The sequence below is a fragment of the Malaclemys terrapin genome, chromosome 14 (assembly GCF_027887155.1).
Source record: "Malaclemys terrapin pileata isolate rMalTer1 chromosome 14, rMalTer1.hap1, whole genome shotgun sequence".
Classification (NCBI taxonomy): Eukaryota; Metazoa; Chordata; order Testudines; family Emydidae; genus Malaclemys; species Malaclemys terrapin.
The window spans coordinates 27,108,565-27,135,129 of NC_071518.1; the positions used below are offsets into that span (position 1 = coordinate 27,108,565).

Below are 26,565 nucleotides of genomic sequence, written 5' to 3' on the forward strand. Positions count from 1 at the left end.
AGGAGTTGAGTTGCGGAAGTTTTTTTCTGTCATAAACCCTGAATTATGTAACTTGTCACAAAATTTGATATTTATTTCTGGTAATATTAGATGTACTACTAACTCAACAAAAAAATGAAGCGCTAACAATACTTCAACGCTGTAAGCTATTTTGTAACCTTTGAGGAGAGAATCTGAATGTTTTCAGTGAAAAGTTAAGCCAGGCTGAAACCTCACCTTTTCCTATTAAAAACAGTGATTTATTTGCTCTTGCAATTTCAGTTCAGCTCATGAGGGAAAGCAGGGCAGATGAACTTCCATCATACACATTCTCATTCCTAAATTGATAAGTCATAGTCACCTTCCTTACCAGCGCCTAATGCATTTTTAAATCACGTCTGGCATTGTTCCTTTTAAAAGTCAGTTTACTAGCAAAGTCGTCAACAGAAAAGACACGTAGAGTAGGAAAAGTTACTTACTCTTTCCATAATTGTCTTGTACTGTACTACACTTAAGAATTGCCATTGAGCAAATAGAAAATGGATTGCTACAGTTGTTGCTGTCAAGCATGTTACTCTGACGGGTTAAAAGGAACAAACTGTCAAGAAATCTATAAAAAATGAAAGATTGTGACAGTTACATTTGCTCATAATTGGGAGCTGAAGCTTTTAAATTATGTAAAAGTGCATCTTTTAACAGTTTTAACATTAAGCAGCAGCTCTAAAGCCTAACTTCAATAAAGTTCAGTAACAGGGTATGAGCGTCTCAGTTCAGCTCCAACATCTTCACAATTTTGTTACATTTGACAAGAGTTAAAGCAACACACTAAGCTATGAACTATTCCTTTAGCAATGCACATCATACAATTCTTTTGAAATCCAAATAGAAAGTCATTGTAAATAGGGCTGGTGGTGCCACCTATTATTTAGGTTGTCTGACACTTCACACAATAAGACTCCCTTTTCAGTTGCTTATAACGTCGCCAGACTGGACTGTTTGGACTGAAATATTGTGTGCTGGGTGTTGGACTTTTCTGAGCAAATGACAGCCAGAATGACAGGTTCAGCCATTTCCAAGAACATAACTAGGAAAAAACATAATTTTGCCCATGTTAAAAACATTCAGATAACTCTTTCTTTGAACAGTTCTAGTGCCTCCATGCTTCAGAGCAGGGATTTGAAATTTGGAAGGAGGATGATCTTTGCATCAGGGCTGTACGTTTTGTCATCCCCAAGAAAATCTGCCCAAATTTGGCTGTTATAAGCCTCTGGAAAAAAATAAATCATAATTCACACATGCTACGCAGAGACTTGATTTTAACAGCTTAAATCTCTGAAGTCTCTCTCCTGGGTATGCTTAAGCCTTTCATATTTCCTAGGCTGACCAGCCTACATATGCACCATCCCCACAAAGCAACTGAGCATGCTCCAACCCATCACTGCTTGTGCGTTGACCAGACTTGACCCACCCCCACAAAGCAACTGAGCACATGCTCCCTCCAGCCCAAGGCTACAAGGGTGAAGTTGGGCTCTCTCTTTAAAGGCTGCTTTGGACTAGGGTGAGGCCTGGCCCTGGAACGGAGAGCAGTGAACCTGTCTCTTCTGTGCTCACAATGCCCTCCCTGTTATACGCCAAAGCTGCTATTTTTTCCACAGGACCTCTGCCTCCTGCAGCACATAGAATAGACCTGCCCTGGGGATGAATCAAGGTTGTGGAGTGAAGAAAACTGTTGGCTGCGTGACCCCTGCTTCTTTTGTTGCAGAAGTTGGAAGGTGTGTGGTGAATGAGACAGGGCTGCAGGAAGAGAAAGGACAGTCAGATGGCTAAGGAAGTTGAATGCTGCCCTGCAGAACTGGAATCTATCCCTAACTCTGCCACAGAATTTCTGTGTGATCTGGGCAAGTCAATTAAACTGAACTTTTCACAGGTAGCCACCAATTACACATTCCTTATTTTCTGGACACCCAAGTTTATACCCCAAGGTCTGATTTCCAGAAGAGCTGAGCACTCATAGCTTCAACTGAAGTCAATGGGAGCTGTGCTTTGAACATATGACATGCTATATAATGCCAAGTACTCTGACAAAATCAAGTCTAGCAGGGACTTTTCATTTTAACTTCTCTGTGGCTCAGTTTCCCCATCTGTAAAATGGGGATAATACACACACACACACACACACACACACACACGCACACCCTTACCTCAGGGGGTTGAAAAGATAAATCAGTTAATATTTGTGAAGCACTCAGGTACTATAGTGATGAACGCTACAGAACAGCCCAGGAGGGAATTAATAATTTTGTCTTCAGAACAGAGTTTGAATAGCGTGCTGCAAATAAGGCCTGGGGTCACTCACTGACCAACAAGAGGAAAACAAAACATTGAATAGATGCTGATGTCTACCCTGTGGACTCAATGAGGCAGGGGTCCTGTTGAAAAATATAGTCTCTGATCATGTAATTAAAGACTTTATCATGATACATACTCATGCAAGGGCTCCATTAAGGTTGTACAAGCAATATTAATTCTTGTATTTCTTAACTTTTAGTGCTTGACTTTGCAACTTTAATAATATTCTTTTAACATACAGTTTTTATATATTACACACAGTGCTATAGCAATACACAGAGGGCAAGTTGATGTCCCCCTTTTATTAATTTCAGAAGCTGCTATTTAGTCTAAGATCTACCAGTGAAATAAGGAATTGTAATTACAGTGTATACAGAATATGAAAGCGAACATGTCTGAATAACTAGTTCTCACTGAAGTGATATTAAGAAACCCACAAGATATCAAAGCAGTTTAAATACCGTTAAGCCAACAATTTACACCATTTCATTCATGACAGACCTGAGAATGGAAATCCTTCTCCCCAGAAACACATCCCTTCAATATGTAGCAATGTTATAGTTCATTAATAGTAAGTAGTAAAATAAGTTGCAAAAATAAAGTACTAAGAGAAAAATATGCAATAAAATATTTACTTTTACGAACATCAGAAAGTTTACAGTACACAAATGAACACAAAAGAAAGCAAAAGGACTTTGTGTTCACCCCATTTAACTTAGTCTACAGGAAAAATCAAGGAAAATCAAGTCCCATACAACATAATTAACTGTGTGTAACAAGTGGAAATATCTCTTGCTGGATATCCATGCAGTTTTCCCATCTTTAAAAGAACTCAAGTTTAATTATTACAAGCTTTTTTAACTATGTCAAAGTAAAAAGTATTTTGTATAACTGACCCATAAGCTGAGGGACTACCACAAATAATTTCCATAAACATGTTTGGGGAAGAATGATAGAATTAGTAAAATATTTTTTTAAAATGTATGCTAAAAACATTAAAATGCTTATTTACCAAAATTTCAACATGCATTAATAAATAAAAGTAAACATTCACCTTCTCATAACAAGTACTACAATTAAAATATTAAGCTTCATTTGTATTTTTCAGCATACATTTGTGAAAGTTTCATGGGTGCAGACTGACTTTACTGCCATGACAAGCTGAATGAAGGTAGCCAAGTTCCTGGCCTGCATGCTTTGCTTTTAAAATAACTTGCAAAGAAAAAAGGAAACTTACCCTTTTCTTCTTGAGCCACACAGTTGCCCTATATGTTCGGGGATTTGTTTGTGTGCGCGTCTTGGAGGTTTTTCCCCTTAATGTAACAAAAGCATTGCAATTTTTGTTCTTAAAATAAGGCTCAGCTCTCCTTTCTGCACTACAAGGAACCAGCAAATGGGCACAAAGTCATTTCCCTCATCTTCTTCCAATTACATTTAAACAACCAGCTCAGATCTAAACTAACCTCTAACTGAAACAAGCTGTGCTAATTCCTGGGTTATTCTGATCATAGACACGTATAATGAAATAGCCATTTTACCAAAGTATGCATTTCCCCCTGTACAAATACAGCATTACGGCTCGAGATGTTAGCTGCCATTACAAAACTGCTGAAGCTATGGAAATGTGTTAAAAGCTAGTTTGTGTTTCTTCCCCTCTACTAAAGCTATCTCACAGAGACTGCTGTTCTGCAGAGGGGAATGAGACTAGTACCTAAATGCTAATGTCTCTGAACCTTAAGGGTCCCCTTTGCAGTGCTGCCTCACTGCGCAGTAGAGCTGAGCTCCCCATCCCAGACTGGTGCACAGCCCAATGGGCCCCCCGCGCACAGCCCTTTTTCCCTGCCCCAAGTTTAGCTCTATCTCTGGCCAACCACTCTCATTAATGCCACTGAACTCCCCTATATCCCTTCTCAGCCACCCTGACCCACGTACAGAACACTCTTTCCTCCTCTTCTTCGGCCATAACCCACACCCGTGCCCTCATTCACCAAATGTCCCTTCTGACCAGTCTACCTCTAGCCTTTCCTAGACTAAGAACACTGACCTGTAGTGACACTACATATAGAAAACCATGAAAAACAATGCTCTAAATATCACTTTATTCTATTCTGGGGCTGCAAACGCTAACATGCATTAATCCTAAATGTGTTATTGCACAGCCTCACTATGGGCAGAGTGAGGGTGGTTTGAGTGCCTAAATGGTATATTTTCTCAGCATAACAGATTGGAATTTAGGTTTAACCTTAACTCTGAACTTCCTGCATTTGTACCACTTGGCTTTGGCAATCATTCGAACATCTCTGTTATGTTTATACCCTTACTTTATTGATATTAACTCTCAACTTTAGCTCCCTCTGACATTTTTTTGGTCTGGGAATTCAAATAGAATCCTCAGAACTGGTCCAAGGAATTGCATTCTCTCCACTGCAGCCTTTGGATAATGCAGGCCACCCACTTCTAGCAAACATTCCTTAAACTGTTATGCTGAAAAGTAATTTTGTAAAAACTGGCATTGTGGGGTTCTAGGCTTTATCTCAGCTAATTCCAGCTGTTTCCCGAGTGAGTTTACAAGAAAAGATGTTTTAGCTGCTAGTCCTGCAAACTCAGCCGGGAATCTGAAAGACCAACTATTTAGTTTTTCTTACGTATCATAACCCCTAATAAAAAAATTTCAGGCCTAAATCCTTCCTTCTCTTTGAGAGGATATGGGGGCAGAAGGAATTTAGTTAAAAATTCTGCATGTGATGCATAAATAGACAATAATCCAGCATTCTCACCCCTAGCTCTAGCGAATGAGCAGCTATACAGGAGTAAAATACTTTGTAAAGAATGGGGTTTAGTGAATTGATAAATGATCAGTCATGGTCAGTTTCACTTCTTAAACAATTAATTTAGCTCAATTGAGGGCTTATACCCAATTTCCCCTTTTCCAGATTCGGTATGTTAGGTACCACAGCAGCACCTGCCTGCAGACAGACAGCTGCTGCTCCCAACAACAGAAGGCTGCTTGGATATGTGTGTAAATAGCAACTGCTCCCAGCTCTCTTCAGCTGGGGGGCAAACACTATGGGTCTTTTTTATCCTCATTAAAATAAATGGACAGTTGAGGGAAGCAAATGATCTGCTTTGTCACACTCACCCTGCTGAGACTGTAGCAACTACAGGGTTTTCTCTAGACCCCTGGTAGCCCTTTGATCTGCTAGTGCAACGGAACCCCAGACAGCCCGATTCAGAGTGAAGAGCTGGAAGAGAGGAGGGCGGGGTTCTGCACTCTTTGTGTCAGCCCTTTAAACTGAAGTGTCCACAACAGCCCCTACTATCTTTCAAAGAGCTCAGAGGCAGCTTCTCTCTCCCATTTATTTTGGGGAAGGGGCCATGGTTCTTGCCTTTCTCTCCACAATGCCTTCAGGCTGATGTTGCTATTGAAAGCATTAGACTGATGTGGGTCTGGCGTCAGACACTGCTGTATTAAGCTATTTGCAAAAGGGAAAGTGAATCAGATGTCCCAGAGTAAGGTGAACCGATGTCCCAATATTAGGGGCTTTATCTTGTATAGCCAACTATTACCCATCACCCTGTCCCAATTTTTCCCATCTGGTCACCCTATCCCAGAGTGACCTATTTTTTTTAAACTAAGAAAGGTTGGTCATTAAGTCACCAGTATCTTCCCTTTTCAAAAGGGGAGGTCAAGTGAATAAAGCAATTCATTCCCCCCCCCAGATTTTGTGTTAGTTGCCAGAACAGGATCATTGCTGAACAGGAGACTTGGCTTCATCAACAAAACTTCTGTTTTACTCCAGTTCCTAAACATACAACACTGAGTTCAGAAACAGACAGGTATCCATCGGAAAACTAGTGAAAAATCCAGACATACTGCCAGAAAAGCTAACCAGAATATAGATGGGGAAGGGTGAGAAATCAAATACAGCTTTGTGAAACTATGATACTCAACAGCTAAACACAAAATTCAACTGAAGTCTTGGTGGTGTGAGGGATGTTTATCAATTCAAGCATCCCGGTGCATATTGGCTTCAAGTTCACAGTGAGTGTATCTTCACTTTTTTACTCTAGTCCTAGACCAAGTTTCTGGTTAAAATCTCACCTGACTTTTTTTTATTATTTTAAATATGATTGAATATTATAGTCACTAGATCGGGGTGGGCAAACTTTTTGGCCTGAGGGCCGCATCGGGTTTCTGAAATTGTATGGAGGGCTGGTTAGGGGAGGCTGTGCCTCCCCAAACTGCCAAGCATGGCCCAGCCCCCGCCCCCATCCGACCCTCCTGCTTCTCACCCCCTGAGACTCCTGCCTCATCCAACCCCCTCCCGTTCTGTCCCCTGACGGACCCCCGGCCACCCCATCCAACCCCCCCTCCTTCCTGACAGCCCCCTCAGGCCCCCTGCCCCATCCAACCACCCCTTCTCACTATTTTCCTAGTGTTTGTGTCGGGGACTGTACCTTGTAGCAGCTCTGCTGAACTGAGACTTATAGATGGATCCTTAGCTAAAAGTTAAATAAATGCATTTGTTGAAACAAGTGAATTTTGACACAGCTGGCCAACTAAATTCTTTCTACTAGGAGAAGAAAATTGCACTGGAAGTTAGTTTTGTAAGCTTCTAATTGATCAAATGCTCTACTAAAGAATCTACAGTGAAAGTACTCAAGAGTGGCTATAAATATGACAGTGAAACACCAACAAAAATAGATTCCACGTTAGTCAGTGCTGCTTTAGCTGGATGTGTTAAGACTTGAAAATCCTGCATCCATAAAATGATTAAGAAAAGTTATAACATATACAACTGACAAAATTATATGAAAGTAAGAACTCTCCAGGTTAATTCCTATTCTTAGGAAGGTACACCAACTTACAAAAAGTCATGTTTTTGTCTGAAAAAAGCATTTTACCTATTATCACAAGTGATACCTATGATTAGTATAACTGAAATGTTAAAGACGTTTTTTCAGTTCTTTTAACTTGTGTTTGTCTGACGTTTAGTTACTGAGCTAGCTGATTCTTTTAGCTGTATTGCCATTTTCCCTTTTTGTTTGCATGGGTCATTCATAAAGGTGAGGAAAGGGAAACCCACAATAAAAAAAAAAACAATTTAAGGGGCTAGTATTGGAATTTTGAACTTTGACACTATAAGTGGGTACTGGGTGCTAAACTATTTTTGGCAAGTTAGTTATTTTTTGTGATAACTAAAAAATTACATGTCAGTTGGAACTATACTTCATGTTTCAGTGGAATGACTGTACACAATACTTTTTTAAACATTTTACAAAATGTAACTGTATAGCTTTAAATTAACAAGTGAAATCTGGTACATTACTGGTGTGGAACTACATGGAAATTAAGGTAGTTCTCAACATTAATTTACTTAATTGCATCTGGGAGAGTACAATTAGTACAGCATTTTCCTTAATCCTTTCATATCCTGCCATTAAACTTCAAGTTACAATAGAAATGGAAAGACTAACATTCCAACACATTGAAGACATAAGCTATCATGGCATAATATAGTAATAAACACAAGATCTAATATTTTTAAAATATTTTAAGATGAGAAGTCCTAAGCAAGTGACATACTGAATAAGGGTTGAGATATGGTCAACATGTCTTTATCTTTACTCAAGGAAGATGCAAGGAAAGTAGAGGCAACACTTTTGAATGATATAAAAAACAAAAAATCCCAACAACCCATAGACTTTTCACATTTAGAAAGAAAGAACAAGAAAGAAAAAGAAATTCTATCCATCCCTGCCCAGCACAAGCCCTGAAATGAAGTCTGACTGGGTCTGCTTATCTTTCTAAAATAATCATATGGAAGAGTCAGGTAAAACTTAACCACAAAAGAATCAGTGATAAGTTGTGTAAAACAAATAGTTTATTTTGTGACCATATCTATTTAAACAATTCCTAATTTATAAGACCATGAATCTACAACACTGACCTTCCACAAATAGCAATTTTGTTTGAACAGAAGAGCACCCTGAAATTTTAAAAAGTTCCCATCGGAATGTGTATTACAGAAAATGAGATACATTGAAGTTTGTCTGGGTGTACGGACACTAGCAATACAAGTTTATCATGCTCTCTGCTGGCTTGGAAGAGGGATGCCACCATCAGGTTTAACGTATTCCATTATTAGTCCTGGTGTCTGTGATGTCGTCTCAGTTAAGTAAAGGCTTTGGTTTAGCTGCCCGTTGGTGTTGCACAGGTTTCACATGAACAGCTATGACAAAGATAAAAATAAATAAACAGTGAAGCTGTTTTACATATAAATGCCCTGCCCCTTCCCTCCCACATAACTAGCTAGAGGTACCACAATCACTGAGGACTCCTCACTCCCTTGCACTGGCAAAAGGTTAACAGCTACCTCCACTTTAGAGAGTTCTGTAATGCCCATCTCTGCAGCTACTGTAAAGAACTTGATTCTTCTATAACTTTCCTGCTACTGTGTTCAGATTTAAGAGCAATTGTCCACAGCGCTGGAGTCGTCTCAGATTCCATGGCACTGAAAGCCCAAATTGCAGCCAAAGACGACTTCTTTCACAGAAGAGATTGCACCCCCAACTTTTTGACCATAGGTATGACCACAGTGATCAATACATTTGACCACCATACTTCATTATTGCAGTTCCTATCTAGGAACAAAACCACCCCTGAATGAAAAGGCTCCAACATATGCTTGAATAATAAGAATATAGCAGTAGGGATATACTACTGACCATATGACCAGGATGGTAATAGTGACTGTGAAATGCTCAGGGAGATTAGAGAGCCTATAAAAATAAAAAAATTAATAATAATGGGGGATTTCAACTATCCTCGTATTGACTGGGTACATGTCACCTCAGGATGAGATGCAGAGAAAGTTTCTTGACACCTTAAATGACTGCTTCTTGAAGCAGCTAGTCCTGGAACCCACAAGAGAAGAGGCAATTCTTGATTTAGCCCTAAGTGGAGCACAGAACCTAGTAAAAGAGTTGAATATAGCTGAACCACTTGGTAATAGTGACCATAACATAAAAAAATGTAATATCCCTGTAGTCGGGAAAACACCACAGCAGCCCAACACAGTAGCATTTATTTAAATATTTTTGGATGTTTTCCGTTTTCAAATATACTGATTTCAGTTACAACACAGAATACAAAGTGTACAGTGCTCACTTAATATTTATTTTTTATTACAAATATTTGCATTGTAAAAGAAACAGTATTTTTCAATTCACCTAATAAAAGTATTGTAGTGCAATCTCTATCATGAAAGTTGAACTTAGAAATGTAGAATTATGTACAAAACAAAAACAAAAACAAAAAAAAAAACTGCATTCAAAACTAAAACAAATAATGTAAAACTTTAGAGCCTACAAGTCCACTCATTCTTACTTCAGCCAATCGCTCAGACAAACAAGTTTGGTTACAATTTGCAGGAGATAATGCTGCCTGCTTCTTGTTTACAATGTCATCTGAAAGTGAGACCAGGCCTTCATGTGGCATTGTTGTTGCCAGTGTCGCAAGATATTTACATGCCAGATGTGCTAAAGAGTCATATGTCCGTTCATGCTTCAACCACCATTCCAGAGAACATGCATCCATGCTGATGATGGATTCTGCTCGATAACGATCCAAAGCAGAGCGGACTGACGCATGTTCATTTTCATCATCTGAGTCAAAATCAGCCTTCTGCTGTTGGCATCTCTTTTTTGGTTATTCGGGTTCTGTAGTTTCCGCATCTGAGTGTTTCTCTTTTAAGACTTCTGAAAGCATGCTCCACACCTCGTCCCTCTCAGATTTTGGAAGGCACTTCAGATTCTTAAACCTTGGGTCGAGTGCTGTAGCTATTTTAAAAAATCTCACATTGGTACCTTCTTTGTGTTTTGTCAAATCTGATGTAAAAGTGTTCTTAAAACGAACATGTGCTGGGTCATCATCCGAGACTGCTATAACATGAAATATATGGCAGAAACCGGGATAAAATAATTCTCCCCGAAAGAGTTCAGTCACAAATTTAATTAACACTTTTTTTTTTTTTTAAACGAGCATCTTCAGCATGTCCTCTGGAATGGTGGCTGAAGCATCAAGGAGCGTACAAACGTTTATTATATCTGGCACGTAAATACCTCTCAACACTGGCTACAAAAGTGCCATGCAAACGCCTGTTCTCACTTTCAGGTGACACTGTAAATAAGAAGCAGGCAGCATTATCTCCAGTAAATGTAACCAAACTTGTTTATCTTAGTGATTGGCTGAACAAGAAGTAGGACTGAGTAGACTTGTAGGCTCTAAAGTTTTGCATGGTTTTGTTATTGGAGTGCAGTTATGTAACAACAACAACAACTCTACATTTATAAATTGCACTTTCACGATAAAGAGATTGCACTACAATACTTGTATGAGGTGAATTGAAAAATACTGTTTCTTTTATCACTTTTACAGTGCAAATATTTGTACTCAATAATATAAAGTGAGCACTGTACACTTTGTATTCTGTGTTGTAATAGAAATCAATATATACCTCTACCCCGATATAACGCTGTCCTCGGGAGCCAAAAAAAATCTTACTGCGTTATAGGTGAAACCGCATTATATCGGAGTGCACAGCCCCCCTACGGAGCACTGCTTTACCACATTATATCCGAATTCATGTTATATCGGGTCGCGTTATATCGGGGTAGAGGTGTATTTGAAAATGTAGAAAAACATGCACAAATATTTAATAAATTTCAATTGGTATTCTATTATTTAACAGTGCAATTAATCGCAATTAATTTTTTAATCACAATTAATTTTTTGAGTTAATCATGTGAATTAACTGCAATTAATCACAGCCCTAATGTATAGTTAGGATTGTTTTCCAATGTGGATTACTTTGCATTGATCAGCACTGAATTTTATCTACCATTTTGTTGCCCAGTCACTCCGTTTTGTGAGATCCCTTTTTAACTCTGTGCAGTCTGCTTTGGACTTAACTATTTTGAGTAGTTTTCTATCATCTAGAAATTTTGCCACCTCACTGTTCACTCCCTTTTCCAGATCATTTATGAATATGTTGAACAATACTGGTCCCAGTACAGACCCCGCGGGAAACCGTTATTTACCTCTCTCCATTCTGAGAGCTGACCATTTATTCCTACCCTTTGTTTCCTATCTTTTAGCTAGTTATGAATCCATGAGAGGACCTTCCCTCTTATCCCATGACAACTTACTTTGTTTAAGAGCCTTTGGGAGGGACCTTGTCCACACGCTTGTAGACGCCCCTCAAAGAATTCTAGTATATTGCTGAGGCATGATTTCCCTTTACAAAAACGATGTTAACTCTGCCCAACGAATGGTGTTCATCTATGTATCTAATAATTCTGTTCTTTACTATAGTTTCAACCAATTTGCTCAGTATTGAAGTTAGGCTTACCGGCCTGTAATTGCCAGGATTGCCTATGGAGACTTTTTTTAAAAATTGGCATCACATTAGCTATCCTCCAGTCATCTAGTACAGAAGCTGATTTACATGATAGGTTACATACCATAGTTAGCCTTTCCTCAGCCCTGCTCCACTCCAGGTACCTTCTCTAGCTCCCCAGCAGCCAGGCCCATCTCCCTCTACAGCTAGAGGAGACTGACTTCCCTGTCTTTTATAGGGCCAGCTAAGTCTGTTTGGGGCGTGGCCACAGCTGAGGCTGCCTTCCTAAGCAGCCTGGGCTTTTCCTTACAGCCCCAGCCCTCTCCCAGGGCTGGCCTTAACCCTATCAGGGCTGGAGCGGGTAACCACCCCACTACAATCCCTCAGATGTTAACATTTTTTATGTTATGGTCACTATTAACAAGCGGTTAGCTGTATTCACCCTTGGACCTGATCCTGTGCTCCACTTAGCATTTTGCATAGAGTATAGTACATAAACAAATAGAAACCTTTTTGTATTAATACATCTTGGTTCCTTGGAGATAGAAAACCCTTGTACTAATTACACTGATTCTATGTTGCTTTCACACTAATTGCAATTATTATACATAAAGCAAACATATCCCTCGTTAGCAGATGTGTCTTTTTTAAGGAAGATTATTGCATTTTTTTCCATTGGAAATTTCAAAACTTTTTAGTTAGGAGAGAAATCTGGCTGGCTAGCATCAGAAAGTTTTTAGCTACAAGAGTTGCATCTACTACAGTAAATAATATTAAATTGATATTCAGAAAGACAGCTAAGTAGCTGGTCTCAAAATATTACAGATTCTAAGAACCTACAAAGCTTTCCCATCCTCACCTGGTGTTGGCAAAAGTCCAGGTTTCTCTCCAAGTAGTGGTCGTTTTGCAGGCTGATGGGGTGAATATCCTAGAAGACCAGGTCTTTTAGCAGGTGCTGCGAGAAGAGGTGGAGGTTTACCCTTTGCACCAGACATCCCTGTTTGGAAATTAGGGTGATTTTTTATTTTATTTGTAATAAAAAGAACATTGAATTTGTTTGAGCAGGATACTCACATTAATATTTAAACAAACATGGATTTTAATTATAACAATATCTGGAAACATTCAACTTGTAAATGCTGCTCCACTATCTGAAGTTTCTATAAAAAATAGAGTTGCAGACACTAGCAACTCTACTAGCATCATTCAGATTTTGCTAAGTCTTCAACCGATGCCAGTAAGAGCATTGCCTTATAAAAGATCTAACACTACAGAAGTACAAGTAAAATCCTTCCAAGTTATTTAACACTACACCTACATGCAGGCATGCATATTGGAAAGTTTTACATCTCTACCACAAAGTACAGTTTTCCACTGCATTAGTGGTGACCTGTAAACATGTTTACACTACAAGATAGACTGACACAAATTAAATTAATAAAGTGACCTCGTTAGTAAAGGAAGATTGATAAAGACCAGCAAGTAAAACAGGACTAAATTACTATGTTACAATTCATGTTAAATATATTTGACAAAAGACCCTAAGCAGACCCAATAACGCTTAATTTAAGACAGCGCAGCAGGACACCAGTTGTGATGCAAATTTGTGCCTAGTATTAGCCCTGAGGCTGAAGACTCAGATCATGTACACACAAAATTGTGTATGTCTTATATTCTTATCATTAAGTTATGCTGATTTCCCAATAATTGTTAATATGCATCCCAATTTCAATCATAAAAGCAATAAGCATTTAATTTTAATTAACTCAGCATAGGCTTAGTACTACACAAGAGTCTTAAGCATCTAGGAGAATTCATGTTTAAAACCTGAACTGCTCTCAACGTCCCAGACTCCCCTTTGGTTTTCTATAAGCTTTCGTAACTTCAAATAATTCTTTTACTAGAGCTTAACTTTGGCAACTGGAAAAAAAAGTCCCTATACTTTCAAAATATTACAGGATATTCATTTTTAGATAGGAACAGAATAGTTGTTCTTCTCTACCCCCCTGTCCTGGAAAGTCTGCTATGGTAGTATGGGTAAAATCATCCAACTTTTTTTTTTTTTTTTAAACTATTGTAGGCTTTTTTTATTTAATACAAAATTACTAAATTCAATATAAACTCCCATGGGTTCAGCTCCTGGTGCTACAGTTTCAAGCTCAAAGTGAAAATCACCTCTAGTGCTTTTCTCAAATTTGGAGACTTCAGGAACACAAGATGACCACGGATAGTGACACAATCACAAGTAGTACAGATAAAACTTTGTACAAGTTTTATTAAACCAATAAGTGAAGCTATAATTACCCATGCATATATAAATCCTACAAAACCCATGCAATGACTAAGATTGTAGTCATATTCACATCCTCAGATATTCTAGGGTCCAATGGACAACTCAACAGATGATCATCGACAGAGGATGGTTCCTGCTGGATCTTTCCACTTTTACCCAACCAGGAAACATCTTTTATATTGTTGTTCTGACCACACCTAACACCCTATGCATATGCATGAGCGTTTCAACCCTCTTTTCCCTTATCTGTACTTCCACACCCCATGAATACTGGGGTGCCTCATTTTTCATAGATTATTTCTTAGTTCATTTTATTTTCATTAGCATCTACACACAACATGTAACCTGTGGTCATGACATGACATTCCATGATGTTACAATCAGCTGTCTCATGGTCTTGGACAATACATTGCTGTCTATTCCAGTTTTCTGTAACATCACCTAGTGGCACATCTTTTGCAGTAATCTTGTGACCTTACTGGCATAGGGTTATTCCTAGGTCAACAACTCACGTCAAGCATTCTTAAGCCTATGGCCTAATATGGTGCAGCTAAAATCTTACAGGCCTCAGTCCGTAGGCCTTTCATTCCAGCCATGCTTTACTTATATACCCAATGCATACTCATCACTCCTAAATACTTGTCAGTCTTACATTTCTATAATCCTACAATTTAAATCTATTTAGCATACATTGATTATATATGAAATAGCATATGAGTTGACCATAAAAACAAAACACAATGATACATGAATGATAAAATAAACTAATTGGCTATGCTATTATTGAATCACCACTCTAAATATTTGCAAACGACTCCAATATTTTTGGGTTCCACATCCCCTCACTTTATTATACTTCCCATAACGTTGATTATAATATTTCTATTACATTTTTGTGAGCAAATCTATTGCGGAGAATGATCGAATCAATCATGAAAAAAAATCAAGGTAGTAAAATAGTTTTAAATATAAAATTTGACATAGGAGGAAGTTAAATTGTTACTTACCTGGTGTTGGAAGAAGAGCGCCTGATGGCCTATCACCCAACAATGCAGGTTTAGCTGGAGGAAGGGGCGACTGGCCTAAAAGAACATTCCTGTTGGGTGTCGGCAGAAGGGGTGGAGGTTTACTCAAGGTATGGGTGGCAGTGCTTGTACTTGGCATCACGTTTGCTTGATACAACGTGTCTTCAACTTCAGTTGAAGGATCAGTTAGTTCAACAAGGGCTAGTTTAAGAGAACAACAAACAAACAGCAAAGTAACTAACTCTTAAGAGTACATCATTACAAAGACGGCGTGACCTATAATGATAAGATTATTTCTAATTATTAACCCCTTAACCTAGAGGTTCAAGAAGTTTCTATAGGGCTGCAAGTCCTAGGGATCAAGAGAACACCAGAATATCTTTCCAAAATACACGTTTTCTGCAACTTATGCAAGCTTCTTGGTTTGTTTTATCTGTTAAAGTTGTTCTGCTGAATTTCTTTTGAATACTCTGCAAAATATATATAATGGTTGAATTAATGGCTTTTATTAAACCAGATGTGAAATTCTGCATAATGGTTCCTTCTAAGTGACTTTAATTTAGAATGCTTTTACATGTGTATGGTATTATCAAAACTTAAATGTGTGTCTTAACAGAAGAACTACAAAAATTTACTTGTAACAGTGAATCTTATGGGAAAGTGATTGCCCCTTGGGTGGCTTGGATATAAAGATGAAGTGTTTGATGTGTGACCATTTCTATAGGGAATATGTATCTGATTTTAGGATAGATATACAGGTGCTTTAATATGCATTGACATTTACAGGTGGACTTTTGACCTTTTTCACCTTTATCATTTATATTTGTAGACTATTTATGTGTAATGTACCTGACAGCTGGTTTTGTAACACAGGTTGATTTAAAAAATGTTTAAAGTTGTATTTCGGGGAAAAAAGCATGAATACCTTCAAGCTCATCTTTCCTGGTCTTCAGGTAGTCACTTATTGAGTTCAACTCCTCACGATATAAATATTTTCCCTCACTTAACAGAAAGAGGAGATGTCTAACGCCTAGAGGCACACTGTAACTCCCATAGAGCTCCCGTTCTAGGTAGTCATCCGCCAGATCAGCTGCTTTGTGTGAAATTTCGGCACGCTCCTGCTGCTCACGCTCAGCAAAAATTTTCCCAAATGCTTTAACTACCAGAGCCAATGCATCCTCCATGGGCATATTACGGTGTACTACAGAGAAGAGAGATAGCTTGCTTTATCAGTCTTGTGTTCCCATCTACTTGACACATTTACAAAAAGACAAAAAACAGAGCTGTTAAGTCTGTGTGTAATTCAACTGAATGAAATTTAAAAGGTTTCTGTTTCAGTATTAACATGGTTACCCTGTAATTACAAAAGTTAGTTTGATTCAGCACAGCTATGTGCAATGTTACTTAACTACAAGTTACATTTAAAAAGTTTTCCCAATTAAAAGATACAGGTCACTTGTTCTCTTAATTTAAGCTTGGGCTAAAAAGATTCCTGGTTTCACACTTGAACAGTTGTGCACACATCTGATTGAAATAAGAGGAAAAGTAGTATTAGCATAGACTTTTTTCTTAAATTCAGAACATATTTTACCTGAATGGGGGAACAGGACAGTTAGGTATTTTTCATCTAAAAAAAAAGTGCCTTTTTAATAATGACTAGAACAGCTGTGTTCTTGTTAAGGGGAAAGATGTGAAATCTGAAGTTAAAGTTTTAGAAAACTGAAGACTTAAAATAGATGGATTTTAATTTGATCCATCTATGTAGCAGTAAGATAAGAATGTGAACTGTAATCATGTTATTTATATATAATGCCCTACTATGTTTGACAGCTTTTGTTGTCTATTTCATGCCATTTAGGAAAAAGAAATTCAGGGCAGATGGATTTGTGTTTTGTGAATTATTGGAAATTAATTCAATGAAGTATTTACAAACTGTCACATCTTAACTAGGTCAGGCTTTGTTACCAAGAGGTGTAATGTGTCAGTATTTAATATTTTAACATGTTCAAAGAAAATTAAATTGCAGTTTTGAATGGGGACTATTTTAAGTGACATTTCTACATGAAGCTAAACTTACTTTTGATAGACTCATGAAGCATGATTACGGTGCAAGAGGAAAGTGCTACATTTGACTGTTCAACAAGAATACAAAATGGGGAACCATCATTTTTAACTTCTTGGAGGGCGCGTGTGAGACCCAACTCAGATGTAAGGTATATCATTTCCACCACAAGGCCATGATCCTGCAACCGATGGCCTATGACTGTTGCATATTCCCTTAAAGAAAAAAAAGAGGCTGGTTATTTTACAAATAAAAGTCGTGTCACTGTTAGTTGTTGCCATGCTGCAGTTCATGTTTTGTATGCTCTAAGTTAAAGGTAACAATTCTAGTTATGTGAAGTGTAAGAAACAATTTTCTTTCCACAAATGGCATGTTCCTTAAATCAGACAAGCTCTTTTAGATGACAGAATGGAGATTTAAAAAAAAAAAAAAACATACTGTACCAGCTATTTTAGAAAATATTTGTCTTAAGGTTCAACTATTTGGAAATCTGATCCCTCCATATATGGGAATTTTTAATTGAGGATCCCTGTGGGTCATGTATTAAGTGCTATTTTTGGAAAGTATGTATATATATTAATACATTAATGATTGAAACTATTTATATTTAGCATTTTATTTATTCTAATTCATCATCTATATATCATCACTGATATAGTCAATTAAATGTATTCAATTAAAACTTGACTTCTTTTCTCTTGCCACAATAGTATAAACTGTTATGACTGGCTTTAGTGTAAGCCTTTTAGTTACATTAACTAGTTGGCTTTTTAAAAATAAATGTGTGAAGATAAAGAAAGGGCATTGAGAATTAGGTTTAAAGGGTATTTATGCTCAGCAAATGTATAGCACACATCATACTATATGTACACTGCTCCCTATGTAACTTCTGATCTTAGCTGCTTATTTTACAATTGAAAGTTTATTAGTGTCAACACTAGGGAAGCAACATAGATAGGGAAAAGCAATCCCTGGTCATTTCAGCTTCCTCATCAGAACTGTTAGCTAACAGCAAATAACTATATTATTATATACACAAGACAGAAATGCAGATAACTTTGTGTACCACATGGTACTTACTGTTTTGGCAGTTAGGAAGATTCTGCTTTAACATGTAAATTAAGTATATTTGATGTGAAAGCCAGTGAAGGAAAATGGAGATCAAGATATCAATTTTACACACAATTATTTCTAACTGTATCAACTTTAGAAGTCTATTTTTACAAACTGCTTAGAGAACTGAGTATGATCACTGCACTTCAGGTGACTCAACCAGCCAGGCTAAGTTGTTCCTTCAGACAAAGCTATAGTAATGGCATTGTTTTCACCATGATTGCAGGTCTCTCTACTACTGAATACAGAAGAGACATTTCACAGAGCACTGACCCCTGACATCGTGCTATGCTGGGTACTGACAGAGGATTTGCCAACTGCATTTGAAGTGATCACCCACCATAACATCTTTCAGACAGTGCCACGAATTAAGAGATGAGCAAAATCTCTAGTGTAATCCAAGTAACATCTGAATATCAAATGACTAATATGTCAGAGGGAGGGAGGAAAGAAAGGGGATTCTCAGGTATCATATTTACAGCACCAGGATCCAACACTCGAAGGAGAGCAGCAATATCAGCACTGCTTTAGACTGACGAGTTGTTGATTCCCTTACTAGAAGTTGTTCAAGATTCTAAAAAGTATGGTTTATTATCTACAAGTTTCCATGTAGTTACCCATTTAAAAATAGCATATTGGTAATTAATTTTGTATTGGACACTAAATATAACACATTCATTTTGTTATGGAAATGTAGGAGGAGGCAATAAATAAATAAATACAATTTAAGTGGTGATATTGAACATTAACTAAACATTGGATGTTAAAGTTAAGCTTTCTTGCACCAATCCTCCTGGTCCTCAAATAAATCCTATGACGAATGTTATCAATGGATTGTCAAGACCTCCATATTGAAGTTGATCCTGGTCATCTCCAGGAGATGGACAATTATGATATGAAAGTTAATAGTTCTAGGATAACCAAGAAGAAAGTTCTTTGCACTCTGCCTCATTTAACTCTCTTGTTTTGCCATATAAGTAATTTCATGATGTTTCAAGCCTTTACTTTGTATTTGTTAAAAAATGACACTAAATGCTTTAAATAGAAAATGTAAGGTCTTGCTTTGACGACTTCATTACTCATAAGGATTAATCTCAAAGAAAACCAAGTTACCTAAGAGGAAAAAAAACTAGAAAGTTTGCTTGCAGTTTAAAGGGATGTTGCACTTAAAACTTTCAGATTTTTTTCTTTTAAATTTCTTTTGCTGTAAGCACCATTTAACATGACTAAAAGATTAGAGAATAAAACCTATTTGTGTTTGCACATTTGATAGTGGCTAGTATAGAGCCAGTTTCCCTTTTGTTTATGTGGATCTTTTATTTGGCAGCTGCAGAGAAAAACTTCTTTAAATTAGGAAAATATGTAAAATATTAAAAATTGTCAAGGTGACTCAAGGACAGCTATAGGATCTGAATCTACTTTTAACATTATTTTATATTGATTAGATTTCATGGTTTCTAAGAAGATTCTCCTATTAAATGCTAAAATGTACACAAATAATTAAGAGTTGAGTCAGAGTTAATTTGCTTTAGAAGTAACTTTTTAAAGGTTCCTCCGTGTGCTCCCATGCACATTTAATATGCTCAGTGGCCTAGGAGATGCATAACAATTTAAAATACTTAACATAATTCTATTTAGTCTTTTCTAAAGGAACTTCAGAGAGGAAAAAGTAGGCTTAACACTCAAATATTACCTACATCCTCAGCTCTGAGAGAACAGTATCTTTAAGTGAACGTCTTAACTGGAAACCTTAAACACCTCATTTTTAAATTAGAAACCTACGTTTGTTCTTTGCTGATGGCCACAATGATACAGTCAGAAGGTCTTTCTTTATCATACTCTTTCTGTATCTGCTGATAAAACTGTAGGTATAGCTTCTCCCTACGATCATCCCTGGTATAGTCATCATCTAAAATCAAAGAACAAATTGATTAAAAGGTAACAGTGACTGGAAACCAGCATCGGAGCTTCAGGTGTCTTTCCCACTCAGTTAAGTATTGTGGAAACAGAGAAGTCCACTAAAAAGTGAACTGTGAAACTAGTAAAAATGTATTTGTCTTGGACACATAGCAAGACAGACATGACACAAGGAATGTGATTTAACTAGGCAGCAATTTTATTAACTCATCTGGAAATTATCCAGTAATAACTAATCCTATGCATGTCACCCTTCCTCCCTAGATCTGTTCTACCTGGTGGAAGACTGTCTTCAGACCCCCACTCCAAACCTGAGCCCAGCCCATTGTTAGCCCACTGCCCACCCCTCATATTAGGTCTAAAATGCTGGGGGGGGGGGGGGGGGGGGAGGGTGGATTCCTCACTGTATGAGACATTCGGAGGCCCAACCCTGTTCCCCCATCATCTTTAGAATATGCCTTCCCCTAAATCCACTTCCAACTCTGGTTGATCAAGGAACCAGTCCTCTATTTAAAAAGTACTTGCACTGGAAACATGCAATCAGGAGGTGGCAGCAATTAGCTTGGCTACCTCCCCACATCCCTAACCAGGTTCCCATATGTTACCAATTCCTTCTCTAACATTGGCCAAAAATATACTAAGTCCCTGTCAGAGTCTTCCCTGAATAGCCGAGGCAACGCAATAGATTTTTACAAATGTAATCACTTTCTGATTTACACATTTTCTGGCCTCATGAACATGTTGAGGCCTGGTGGCTCTCTACCATAATCTCTGCTGCAAGATTTCAAACCAGATTACAGATATCCATAGGAAAAGGTCCTATTCTGCCCTGTCTCTTTGCCCTAGTTGTTAAGTCAACCCCCTTACAAGATCCCAAATTGTTTTCACCTTGGTGCACAATAATCGTTTCAGATGGCTACCAAAGAATGTAAGCGGATATCAGCTAATCCCAGAGCACGCTCCTCCTTCTATGCAATCATCTCCTCACCAAGGCCTAATATTGTGAACCTTCTGGGCAACTGTCTGCCTACTTCTGGGCCCCATGAACAATACTGTGCCCACAGATCTAATCATTATCTCGTCACCTGCTCCCTTGATCCAGAAAACCAGGTATGCAGCAAAACATAGCACATTCACACCACTGGTCTCTAATTCTCAACTGGAGGCCTCATATGCACCAAGTATGCTTTTGGATGCCATCAACCAATTATATCCCTCAAGCCCCTATTGCCGGTTGCACTGAGGAAGTTGCTGCCCTGATCCTGAAAGAATGGTACCCAAATTCACCAGCAGGGAACCTGATCATGTAAGCCCCTTTTATAAGGCTGCCACAAACTGGAATTTTCTTGAGAAACTCCTGTCAACAGGAAGAAAGAGTGGCCCACCATTAGCCAGCCTCAGCAATATGCAAGTCCTCAAAGCTCTGACTGGGCAAGTCCCTGCCTTCCCAAACTCTTGCAATACTATAGACTCCCCTTCCCCTCCCTAATCCATTGACATTATCAGAGTCAAAATGACTGGTCGCTCCCCCAATATAAGTCCCTAAATTCCGAAGTTCTACTTGAAATACCCCCTTGTTGATATAGGCACGCGCTCATTGACTAAACACTCAAAAAAAATCTGCATACTGGCTCTATTAACATACCTGTGATCCCAAAGAATCTGAATAATGATGGCTCATCAGGGATCTTCTGTAAGGCCTGTGGGGTGAGACCACCCATCTAACAGCCTCCTAACTAAAAACCTGCCACAAAGACCAGAATACCCATCATCCTGCTAGAAAAGGTGATGCTGATAAACAACTGAGACAGTCATTGATGCCAGCCCATGGTGTATCAGACACCACACGCTTCAGGAACTGGCCAAATCTCAGGCAAGCCTACCCCAAAACTGAGTCAATTCTCTAAAACCCTAAACGTTCATGGGGCTGCTGATCTCTGCATTAATCCAAGCACAGTCACGAGCCAAGGTTCCAAAAGGCCAGCGACATCTGCTCAGGCTCCTTGTCAGGTCCTGGTGCCAAATCTCGAAATCCATCCACCTGCAATCAAGACAGCATGGGCTATGCCATTATTAATCCCAGGCACATGTTAGCAGTAAAATAGATTTTACAAGTTAAGCGCTGCAGGACAAGTGCCCTCACCAACCTTGTAACTCTGAGTGACCTGGGGGAGTGGGTGTTAATATGTACCAATGCCATGTTGTCGCTATAGAATTTCACTTGTTTGTGAGCTCTTCTCCCCCAGATCATCACTGCAACTAAAATGGGGGGGGAAAACCCAGTATACTATCTCCCAGAGTATATGATCACTAGGCATCTCCAAGACACTACCCACCCTGATAAAGGCCCCAAACCTGGTGTCCCCAATGCATGAGTGAACTTTCAGGTCTGTCTCTGCCCAAACTAGGCATCTAGCAGGAGACTCTCCTCTCTCCAAAAGGTAACTCCATTAAAGTGATTTAGGAACTGAGCTGTTTCCATGCCCATAAATTCATATTCATTTCTTTACTCATACTTTTAAAATGGCTGAGCTTAGCTATCCCTGACATAGCAGCTGATGGCAGGGCACAAAATGCCAATCCAGGAACTACCAGTCTGCATGTGGGAGTATTGTGTCCAGTTCTGGGCATCGCATTTCAAGAAAGATGTGGAGAAATTGGAGAGGGTCCAGAGAAGAGCAACAAGAATGATTAAAGGTCTTGAAAACATGGCCTATGAAGGAAGGCTGAAAGAATTGGGTTTGTTTAGTTTGGAAAAGAGAAGACTGAGAGGGGACATGATAGCAGTTTTCAGGTATCTAAAAGGGTGTCATAAGGAGGAGGTAGAAAACTTAGCCTCTAAGGATAGAACAAGAAACAATGGGCTTAAACTGCAGCAAGGGAGGTCTAGGTTGGACATTAGGAAAAAGTTCCTAACTGTCAGGGTGGTTAAACACTGGAATAAATTGCCTAGGGAGGTTGTGGAATCTCCATCTCTGGAGATATTTAAGAGTAGGTATGATAAATGTCTATCAGGGATGGTCTAGACAGTATTTGGTCCTGCCAGGCGGGCAGGGGACTGGACTCGATGACCTCTCGAGGTCCCTTCCAGTCCTAGAATCTATGAATCTATGCAAAACTAAGAAGGCAAGCAACAGCCTGCAGTTCATGCAGCATAATCTACTTGGCTGCTCTGTCCTTCTTAATCCCAATAATTCTGCAAGTTTATGCACAGAAAGTCTAGGGATGCCAGTCTCTATATCTAACTTGATCCCCTTTTTCTTCTGATAGCAGTAATCACAGGCACTGGCTAACAGGAGATCAACAAACTGGCACACTTTAGAATCTGCCCTGGCCATAAACAAGAAGGCATCCAGGTAGTTTGCTATTTGCTGTAAACCCAATTCCCATACCTCTGACCTCCAGCTTTGGGCTGAGCCCAATATTGAGCATCCCATTGCTATGGTCTTGCCAAAATAAAAGCCGACCTACCAAATAAAACCCTAGAGGTCTGAAATCTGAAGGGGTGTACTGGTAGCAGTCAAAGAGCCAACCTAATGTTACATTTCACTAAAATTGCCCCGGGGCAGCAAGTCCTCACCATGTTCACAATGGCACCAAAAGAAGAGTAACATACTGAACATAATTCCCAGTCTATTGCATCATACATGGAGCTTCCAATACTCCTTGGTGCCTTTTTGGGGACCAAACCCAAAGGAGAAACTTGCAGGTCAGTCATAGGTAAGTGCATTAATAGCCCTGTAATTCACTTAAAAACAGTTTGTTAAATCTTGCCCCTTATTAGGTCTCTCAAACCCTCTACCGATGTCAAATTTTGAGATGTGTGAATTCCAACTCCTTCATATGGTATCCCAAATCCTACTATAAACTCCGCCCAAAAATATGCCCCATCTATCTTGTTAGGGTAATCCCAGGGAAACACCCAAAGCACCTTGAGCTGGAGATAAAGCTCCTTCCTCCATTCCTGCTACTTGGTCCTGTGTGTGGGGATAGAGGGAGCATCTGACTGATCCCTCCTTCTACTGGTCTGGAAATTTCCACAAATGCTGTGGCAAATGAGTGCCCAGTGAACACCGAAACACTTCTCGCATGTGATTTTTTATCTGCAGAAGTTCCAAAAACATCCACCTTCACTGAAGTCCCAGCATACTTTACTGCAAGAATCAGATCTCTGGTTAGCCTGCTGTGGAAACAATAAACTGCTGTTGGTATGTATGAATGGCACTGACCAAGTCAGGATCATCTGCTCTAACCAGAAGCCATTATCAGCCCTGTCACACCTCATTTGTGGACACGTAGCATGCAGCCCGTAACTTAAATTCCTCGTCTTAATGGGCCCATGCTATACCCCCAAATGTATTGCAGGCCCAATAGAATATGTACATATATTTGTACAAGTCTGAGCCTCTCTAGATATTTGGCAGACATCACCCCAGCATATATCAAAAAGGCAGGTTGTCAGTTTTCCCAGGTTCAAGCCACCCTTTGATATCTCGCATTCTCAGTGTCCCTCTTATTCCTCTGCACTCTACCTTCCATCATTGCTTCCCTGTACAATGAGACTATTTCTGTGGGTTTTTTTAAGTGGCTTTAAGAAGGTGCATCCCCAACTGGAGATGGCATTCCTGTACAAGCCTGTCTTATTTTCACCTGGAAGACAAAAAGCTGACAGCTGCAGGGAATCCACCACATCACCTGCTCCACACCACCCTGTGATGTACCCATCTCTATGGCCTTGGCCCCTATCCCTACATTGCAAGCTTAAGTGAGATTCAGCACCTGCATTCCTACCCCTCCTTGATTGGTAGCTCTTACAGACCAGAATCGATTTGGCTGCTGCCATTACCCCAAACTGGAGTCCATGTTGGGCATGCAGTGTTTCCCATCCTAGATTCCCCAACAGAAGTTAGGGGATAAGAACAAACTTCTGTAATTTGAGGACCAGAGAATCCACAACAGTGTTTAATCTGGCCACCTGGCTGGAAGAGTAATTCCACCTGCGGCCTGTACCCCAGACTGCCTGGGAAACCCAGGGCAAAAGGAATGGAACCCTCTGTGGAAACCCACCCAGTCTCCCCAAGAGGAGCTCCAGGGGTATCCTCCAGCTCAGAGGCTCCCTCCATTGTCCCTGTGGAAAAATCTGCTGCCTGTCTAGTTCTCTGATTCTGTCCATGGGGGAAGGAGCATGGCCCTCCACACCGTAGCGTCCTGTTCCGCCCCCCACCTGTCTGGGTGCATCTTCCAAAGTACATGCCCTCTGCACTCCCCAGAGCCCAAACTCACCCACTACCGGCAAAGGAGATACCCCTGCTGGGGGGACCACACTTGCAGCCCTTGCTGTTCTCCACTTCTCTCGGGAGCAAGGGGCGGTTGGGCCAACTTCCACTGCTGAGGATTCATGCTCCGGATCCTGTCGCCTGGAAGAACCTGGCTGCTGGGCTGCCACTGCTGTCTCTTGTCTTCCGGGTATCCCTGGGGTCTCATGCAGACTGGGACCTGCTGGGACCACCGCCGTCAACTTGATGTATCTCGGGACTCCCTCACACCAGGAGGCACCCCATGCTCCCATTCTGCTGGACTACTTCCCTGCCAGCATCTAAGTTATTGCTTTGAGTGTGTAATGATGTCCCAGCCAGGGGGAAAGGGCTTGGATGCACAGGAGTCCCTGGGCTTCTAATATGCTGCTCAAACCAGACAATCGTCCAGGATAAACCCAATCATCCCTTCCAAACTCAAGAGGAAACTGAGTTCCCACAGGGTGTGGAAGACCCTTAAAGAAGTCTGTAGACTGTTGGCCTGTCTCCCCAGCCAGGAAAGATTGACACCATAACTAGAGTGTGATTTGGGCCCTTTTCTCAGGCTTCAGCTTTATTTTTCCCACATAAACTAACAATTTTTCCCACATAAACTAAACTTCAACTGTCTCTTCCTCTCAGTGCAAGGTCTTTTGAAGAGGCCTACTGATTCCCCACATGATTAATTTTTTCCCAGCCACTTGCCAGAGTCATCCAGCTCCAGGGCCTGCCAAAGGCACCAACTTGCTTCCTGTAGATCTCCCACATGAGCCAGGAATTTCTTACCAGAGCCTCCCTGCTCCGGGCCTGCTACCAAGTCACCTGCTGGCTTTTACAATAACCTGATCCCTAGCTGATCAGTCAAACGTGAGGTTGGGCCCCAAGTTCCCTTAAAGGCCAGGCACTCTGTGACCAAACCACCGAGTGTTTCCTCTTTCTCCTGCAGACCCACACAAAGGCTGCAGGGAGTATATTCTAACAAAAAGGAATATCAATTAGTTATAAATTCTTACCTTTTTGGGAATACTGATATCTCTCATAGTAATCTTCATTTCCTGTTGAATAGTCATACTGTTGTCCAAATAGTTCTTCAAAACTAAGGAGGAAATAATATTTTGGGGAAAGAATATAT

At 39.7% G+C, this 26,565-nt stretch overlaps 1 protein-coding gene across 5 annotated transcripts in view; it reads right to left on the reverse strand.

Moving 5' to 3' along the window:
* Positions 1-8,191: 8,191 nt before the first annotated feature.
* The window catches only part of LOC128848926 (nuclear receptor coactivator 5-like), a 31,360-nt gene continuing 12,986 nt past the window's right edge, over positions 8,192-26,565 (reverse strand). For 2 of the 5 annotated variants that reach the window (XM_054049207.1, XM_054049204.1), the window contains 8 exons: positions 26,447-26,529; positions 25,423-25,638; positions 20,005-20,131; positions 17,125-17,324; positions 15,973-16,248; positions 15,030-15,248; positions 12,589-12,726; positions 8,192-8,561 (listed from right to left, as the gene is read on the reverse strand). In XM_054049207.1, coding sequence (XP_053905182.1) covers positions 8,500-8,561; positions 12,589-12,726; positions 15,030-15,248; positions 15,973-16,248; positions 17,125-17,324; positions 20,005-20,131; positions 25,423-25,638; positions 26,447-26,529 — 1,321 coding nt within the window. In that variant the 3' untranslated portion in view covers positions 8,192-8,499. The remainder of the gene's footprint in view (positions 8,562-12,588; positions 12,727-15,029; positions 15,249-15,972; positions 16,249-17,124; positions 17,325-20,004; positions 20,132-25,422; positions 25,639-26,446; positions 26,530-26,565) is intronic. The other 3 variants (XM_054049205.1, XM_054049208.1, XM_054049209.1) reach the window with 3 other exon arrangements.